General features: G+C 39.2%; 1 protein-coding gene across 1 annotated transcript; it reads right to left on the reverse strand.

The window, feature by feature from the left end:
• Positions 1-1,102: 1,102 nt before the first annotated feature.
• Positions 1,103-7,306, reverse strand: LOC145002313 (uncharacterized). Its single transcript, XM_078961610.1, has 7 exons — positions 7,205-7,306; positions 6,753-7,145; positions 6,272-6,572; positions 5,448-6,208; positions 4,539-4,821; positions 2,243-2,253; positions 1,103-1,507 (listed from the first exon to the last, which is right to left on the reverse strand). Exons 1-7 carry the CDS (start codon positions 7,304-7,306, stop codon positions 1,103-1,105), a joined length of 2,256 nt encoding a protein of 751 aa, XP_078817736.1.
• Positions 7,307-7,729: the final 423 nt, after the last annotated feature.

A 7,729-nucleotide genomic window follows, 5' to 3' on the forward strand; every position in this document is an offset into this window, starting at 1 on the left:
AGCCAGCCTCTCAGAAGCAGCATCCCTATTGAATCTTGGAACTGAAAAGTCGGGCGGTGCTGAGGTGCCGGCAACATCAAAAACTGAACTAGGTCCAGTTGTGAACATCTTTGTTGTAGAAAGTCGTGTAGTAGTAGTAGCAATTGGCGGTGTAGGAAGACCACTGACCAAACTAGCAATTAGCTCGGATTGTCTTGTGTCAAGTCTTCTCCTCTTTGATTGAGGTTGGTCAGCTTGTGGAGGAATTACACTAACAAATGGTTCAGTTGTAGGAGAAATAGACACGGGAGGGGAACATCCCACGACTATCTCCATTGGAATTGAAGTTGACACCATCTGCTCAGAGGTTGGAGTAAGGAGTTTCGCTTGACTTCCTCGTCTCAGTTGTCGGCAAAACAACATCATCGACATTTTGAAAGATTGTGTCAAGAGTCTCGTTAGACACAATATTGGCACTACTGGCCAAGGAAGCCGCGATATCATCATTATCAAATCCTGTAAGATCAAAATCTTCAAACAAGTCATGTCTATCATCACCAGTAACCATTTCCCTTTCATCTTGTCGTTCACTCGATTCATGTTCATGACCAGAAGCACTTTGGTCTTTCGGAGTTGGTGCATCTTCATCATCTTCAGACACGTCTATTACTATGTTTGTTGAAATTGATCCCTCAGTAGATGTTTTCTCAGAAGAAATCGGTTCTGACGATTCGTATGACACTGGCGGCTCATCTAATTCTGTAAACTTTCCAAATTTCTCCAATGGATAAAGCCCTCGGAAGATGATTTTTCCTCTTCTGTTTTGTTTAATGAGTCCCACAGTGTGTGGACCCAAAGACTTCATATCCAAAGTATCTCCCGCCTTTCTAACCTCCGGAAACTGTATATTGACAAACATTTGAATGAAGCGGGGATTTTGGAGAAAAGTATCCCTCGTAGAAGCTCGGATGTTTATTACGAATTCTTCTAGGATGAACTTCGAGAAATTGAAATGAATTCCTACAGCCAAAGACACCAACGCACCAATTGTGCGTTGAGAGATTTCATCAGCCCCAGACCTTCTACCCGATACGCAACTTACAAACACATGAGCTAGAAATCTCTAATACGGATGGAGCAACTTTTTCAAAGTTGGCGGATAAGTTCCCTCATAACTCATCCGTCGCAGTATCCTCTGAACATCTTCGACACCAATCTCCGTCGGATAGTTAGGTTGATCGTCAATCAACAACGCCTCTCGAATAAAGCTTTCATTGATCACGATGTCTCGTCCTTGCACCTTTTCCGCAACCGTGAAATTGCCATCATCATCCATCTGCGTCCTCGCCGTCGCCCAAAATTCACGAACAATGTTCTGATATATCACCGGGTTGACGGTTAATGCTGATGCAACACAACATTCACGCAGCCTATGAATCATTGATTGCATATCGGAATGTATGACAGGTGGATCAGCAAGAACGATTGCCAGATTATGCATTTCCGCAAACTTGAGATTTGTCATTGTCTGCACTCAAATACAGTTGTAAGAAACCGTCACCAAAAACAAAATTTATTTTGACCCAAAAAAAAATGGCAATAAAAATATGATCAAAATAAAATTTATCTATCAATATTTTATGTTTACTGCCCTCCCCTTTTTTTATTTTTTTTATTAAAAAAAACGTGACTTATTGACAATTGGTTCTTGGGCCGTAAACTCTAGTTTACGGCTTAAAGATCACTTCGAAAAATCAATACGCAATTATCACCGAATCCTTTCAAGCATTCCAAGGCAGTAACAACTCGAATTCATGGGCCGTAAACTGGGAGTTTACGGCCTATGAATATTTACTCCGAAAAATGGCCAAACCGACTATTTCCTTTGAGATAACAAATGATAAGCATATATTCGTGAACACAAAGACAAATAGCATCACAATAAAATAAACTTGAAACGAAATCGTCAACTTTCGGAGCTTACGGCCTATGCTTACGGCCGTAAACTCCCCGAATCAGTTTTTTTAATTTTAACACACAATGGAACAGTGAACTATGAAACAAAATACATATTTGAGATCTATACGATGTTACCTTCACGATGATGTATTTGTTTTTCCAAAAATCAAGAGAAAATTTTTCAGCAATTTGAGAGTGTTTTATGAATGAGTTTGCGGCCGGAAACTCTTGAGTGAGGAGATTCCGGCAGTGAACTCCCCCCCTGCTCTTGTTTTTAAAATTTTTACCTTCCTTACCCTCTTACCTGATTGCTACCTGGTATTTTCAATTTTCACCAATTAATTATAAAAATCTTTTGAGGATTAATTTAATTTCGAAATAAATAAATAAAATAAAAAGTTTAAAAATAAAAACTAACACACCACAATTTAAATGCTAGAAAAATAAAACAAAGTAAAATAAAATAAAAAAACAATAAAAATAAATTAAATTAGATTAAATTAAAATTTGAAATTGCAAATCAACAATAAAAATAAAAATAAAAATAAAAATAAAAATAAAAATAAAAATAAAAATAAAAATAAAAATAAAAATAGAATTTTAAAATAAAATTTTAAAACTTTAACTACTACTTCTTTTTGTGATGCTTGGATCAAAGTTATTGGACAATCTTATTTACTTCTCGGTACCCTTATCGTCACATCTCCGTCTGATCGATTGTCAGTATTGTGGTCCACTTAAACACGAAAAACTTTTGACAGATTTGGATATTTTACCAATGACAAGATTTAGGTACATATCTAATTATGAATGTCCATCATCATGATAACTCCTAAATCTTAGTTTGATTCATCTTATGACCATTTAACTGACTACAACCAGGGATATTGTTGTCCACCTAAATCGAGCAGCGAGATCTACAGACAACCTGTAAATGTTCAATTTTAAGTGTATCAGAACGTGTTTCCCATTTCCTGACATGCTCCAGCCTTCAAGAACTTCCAGAGTAATCCTTACACCGGGTGAGCAGACAACCATTCAGAGAGAAGATAGATTCAGAATTCACTAACTTATTGCTTTAGAGGGGTTGAGAAGTAGAAAGTTGCATATGCTATGTACCAGGTCGGATTAGAAGTCGCGCAAAGGAGACAACATATGGCTAACAGATAGGAAGTATTTCACACATTTATATATAACTTACAGAGAAATAGAGTTGCATATGTTTCAATCCAGGTCGGATCTCTTCCAATCACGCAAAGGGTGCAACATATGACTAACAGACGGAAAGAAAGAAAATGATATTCTACAAACCTAATTTATCGGAATTTAGCAGTCGCCCCATCCAACCGGAATTAAGGACAGAATCCGCACATCAAGGAAAAGTTAAGCCACGGTTCCAGATACGGGTTATTTAGTGTGACCGATAGATTCCCATGTTTATCTCCCTGCTCAACCTATCTGAGCGTCGTGACATCAGGTTAAACGGATCTAACTAGGTCAAAGTTTGTCAAGTCCTTAAATTCATTAAGTTCAACTTTTCCTAGTCAAGTCCATTTTAAATCTTTCGTGCCTACCAGCACATCGAGTACAGAGCATAGACAATTCAACTTAGTTACGTTACGCTGATTCAGATTGCCCGTTATCACTTGGTTATTTCATTTCCCATCACAATACTTACAACCGAAGTTGTCAGAATAAAATTGCTAAACAAAAATGACGCTATTTTTGGATTTTTAATTTTTTTTTTAATTTCTCCCCCTAAATTTGTGCATGGGTGAGAACACGAAACAAAACAATGCGCAAATTTAAATTAACCTAACAAAAAGTTCAGAATAAAGACTAATAAAACCAAAAATGAAAGAAAGAAAAGAAAAGAAAAAAATAAAGATAAAAATAAAAACTAAAATGAAAAACTTAGTCCTCAAAACGTATCATTTTCAGAAATCCAACGAGCACATCGAAGCGAGCTTTGTTAAAAGGTTTTGTGAATAGGTCCGCCACATTGGTATCGGTGTGGACCTGTTCTATTCGAATTAAAGAACGTTCATAACAATCTCTGATAAAGTGAATTTTAATGTCGATGTGTTTGGTTTTAGAGAGTTGGACTGGGTTCTTAGCAATTTGTATGGCAACTTCATTATCACAATATATAGGGGTTTCGAAGTAATTCAAACCGTAGTCCAACAGCTGATGTTGGATCCAGATAACTTGAGAACAGCAAGCTGATGCAACTACATACTCCGCTTCTATTGTCGAAGTCGAAACAGTGTGCTGCTTCTTGCATTGCCATGAAACTAGTATGTCACCTAGGTATTGACATCCTCCTGAAGTTGATTTCCTGTCAAGCTCACAACCTCCATAATTACTGTCAGTAAACTCATAAAGATCAAATTCAGAATTCTTTGGATACCAAGGACCCAATTTAGGGCATCCTTTGATATACCGAAAAATTCTTTTAACAGCAATAAGATGAGAGAGTTTAGGGTTAGCCTGATAACGTGCGCATTGACAAACTGCAAACATAATATCTGGTCGACTTGCAGTAAGATACATCAGGGATCCGATCATCGATCGATAGAGAGTTTGATCTACGGGTTCACCTTCTGGATCTGGAGTCAGGAGAGGTCGTTCAGCCATTGGTGTTGAAGCAGATTTAGCATCATGAAGCGCGAACTTCTCAAGAATATCCTCCACATACTTGGCCTGATGTAGAAGGATGCTGGTTGAATTCTGTTTAACCTGAAGCCCCAAAAACATGGTCATTTCTCCCAAAGAGCTCATTTCAAATCTTTTCTTCATTACACTTTCAAACTCCTTGCAAAGTTGTTGGCTGGTTGATCCAAAGATTATGTCATCGACGTATATTTGAACAAGTATCTGGTCCTTGTCAACATGCTTTATGAACAATGTTTGATCAATAGTACTGCGAGTGTAACCATGTTCGGGCAAATGCTTCGTTAGAGTTGCATACCATGCTCGAGGAGCTTGATGCAGCCCATACAACGCTTTGTCCAACTTGTAAACATGATTAGGAAACTTCGGGTCGACAAACCCTGGAGGTTGATCAATGTAGATTTCTTCCTTCACCTTGCCATACAAGAAGGCAGTCTTGACATCCATTTGAAAAACAGTGAAGTTCATATAAGAAGCATACGCTAAAAAGATACGAATTGCCTCCAAGCGCGCTACGGGAGCGTATACTTCAGTGTAGTCAAGACCCTCGACCTGTCGAAACCCACGAACTACCAGTCTAGCTTTGTTTCGCACAATGACCCCTGAATCGTCCTGCTTGTTACGATAGACCCACCGCGTGTCAAGAGACTTTTTGCCCTTTGGTAACTCGACTAACTTCCAAACATCGAGTTTCACAAATTGATGTAATTCCTCATGCATTGCATCCACCCAGCTAGGTTCATTTAGAGCCATTTTAACATTCTTGGGCTCAATTGAGATATGAAACAAGAATACATACATGTATTAACGTCTCCACTCTGACTTCTAGTTTTGACCCCATCCTCTAGCTGGCCGATGACGTTTTCGATCGGATGATCGTGTTGAAGTCTTGAGGGTATTTCTTGGCTGATATCATTTAAAGAGATAGGGAGAGTGTGAATGTTGATCCCTCCTTCATTTGCTGGTTCAGCAGCCCCAGATGTTTCTACGACATAGTCATCTGCAATAAGATCAGAAAAGAGTAATTCCATGAATGTTGAGGAGACAGCAGAAGCATCGTTTGGAGTTGACTCTTTCTCTACAGACATATGAGGTGTCATTCCAGCATCATAGGAATCAGTACGGACTGATTGGGGACTATCATGTACCACGAACGGACTCTCTTGAGGAGTAGAAGATGATTCCCCCGCTAATGTTGAAGAAGACTCCCCCTCAGGTGCAGCAGGAGATTCTCCCTTATGAGAACCAGAGGTATCTCCCTCAAAGGAGGCTTTAGCTTTCCCTTTTGATGAACCAGAAGATTTGGATACTGGCTTGTACACGACTTCTTCTTCTTCATCTTCAGAGATGCCCTTCCTATGCATATTAGCTCGAGATACATTGTTTGAGTACATGTCTAAGGATTTAAAAAGTGACGTATAATCAAACAACCAATCCAAACCCACTCTAGCGTCTATCTCATTCTCTTCTAACCAACGAACGTCATAGGATTCCACAATTTGCTTGGTTTTCTTATTATAGACTCTATAAGCAGTGCATGTAGCATACCCCACAAAGTAACAGTTATCTGCTTTGGCGTTAAACTTCGGGTTGGCATCTAGGTGAAGAAGGGTTCAAGGACAGCCAAATACTCGAAAATGACTGACTGACGGTTTGTGACCATAGTAAATTTCATATGGGGTTTTCATTTGAGCTTTGTTGATGAGCACTCGATTCTGAACATAGCAGGCAGTGTTTATTGCCTCTGCCCAAAAGAAAACAGGAAGATTTGAGTCACACAACATCGTCCTTGCAGCGTCTTTAAGTGTTCTGTTTCGCCTCTCAGCAACACCATTTTGTTGAGGTGTGTGAGTTGAACTAAATTGACGCAGGATACCCTTCTCAGCGTAGAAGTGATTGAGAACAAAATTCTTGAATTCTGTTCCATTATCGGTGCGAAGTGCCTTCACCCTTTGATTGGTCTGATTCTCAACAAGTATGATGAACTTTTTGATCAATTCAGTGATGCCAGCTTTGTTGGATAGAAAGAAAACCCACGTAAAACGAGATAAATCATCAATCACAACTAAACAGTAAGAACTTCTATTGATGCTTAGCACGTTCACTGGACCAAATAAATCCATGTGAAGAAGTTGTAGAACCTGACTTATTAAGTTAACTTGCTTCAGCAAATGTGGCTTTCGATGATGCTTTCCTTGAGCACATGACACACATTTCTCAAACGTGATAAAGTCTTTGACAGGCAATCCACAGACCATCTCGTTCTTTGCAAGACGATTGAGATTCTTGGCGTTAACGTGACCTAATCTTCGGTGCCACAACATTGCAGTTTGCTCGGTGATCTTGGAGAACAAACAAGTAACTTGCTCTGGGAGATTGCTATTCATATCGATAATATAGGCATTCCCATCCCTTTTTGACTTTACGAGAATCCATTCTTCGGGGATGACAAATCCTGGCTTTAAGATCATGCATTCCTTATTAGTGAAATGCGTAGAATAGCCTTTGTCACAGATCTGCGAGCACTTAGCTGGCTGTGTTTTAACTCTAGAGCGAAATTCACATTTTCAAAACTCAGAACTCCATTTGATACCGTGCCCTTTTGTGTAATTTTTCCTCCATCTCCACCCGCAAAAGAGACATATCCCCCATTAAATGATTGAATGTTGTTCAGTTGGTTGATATCTCCCGTCATATGCCGGGAATAGCCGCTGTCGACGAACCATGGTCTGACGACATTTCCCCGCAACTGCCCCTGCAAAATGTGCGGGTTTAATTAGATTTGGGCACCCAGGTCATGATTTTCCTGGGTGTTCCCGAAGCCTTTTCAAATTTATCATTAATAATCTTCTCAGGGGGCGCAGATGATGTATTGGGAACAAGTTTGGGCCTCCACTTATAATTAGGTTTTCTGTATGTCTCCTTTAATTTTGTCATGTTATGAATAGCAGTCTGCTTACAGCATGACTGACTTCTACCAGAATTGGCTGAAGTTCCATTGCTGCTTGGAGAAGAGCTTGACCTTTGCATGGCTGAGCTCCTCTTTGACAGACTTGTTGGGACATGGTGTTTAAAAACCCTTTTACGTTTGTGAAATGTATCCCTTTTTCGTTCATCT

Source organism: Lactuca saligna, chromosome 6 (genome assembly GCF_052625555.1).
Source record: "Lactuca saligna cultivar CGN05327 chromosome 6, ASM5262555v1, whole genome shotgun sequence".
NCBI lineage: Eukaryota > Viridiplantae > Streptophyta > Magnoliopsida > Asterales > Asteraceae > Lactuca > Lactuca saligna.

Bases quoted from the DNA above. Each gene is read 5' to 3' on its own strand.
- LOC145002313 (XM_078961610.1), bottom strand. From the start codon at position 7,306: ATGACGGGAGATATCAACCAACTGAACAACATTCAATCATTTAATGGG. The intron at 6,209-6,271 runs GTCACAAACCGT...TTCTTCACCTAG, and splicing joins CCCATATGAAATTTACTATG to ATGCCAACCCGAAGTTTAAC. The intron at 4,822-5,447 runs GTCAAAACTAGA...CATGTTGACAAG, and splicing joins TCGGCCAGCTAGAGGATGGG to GACCAGATACTTGTTCAAAT.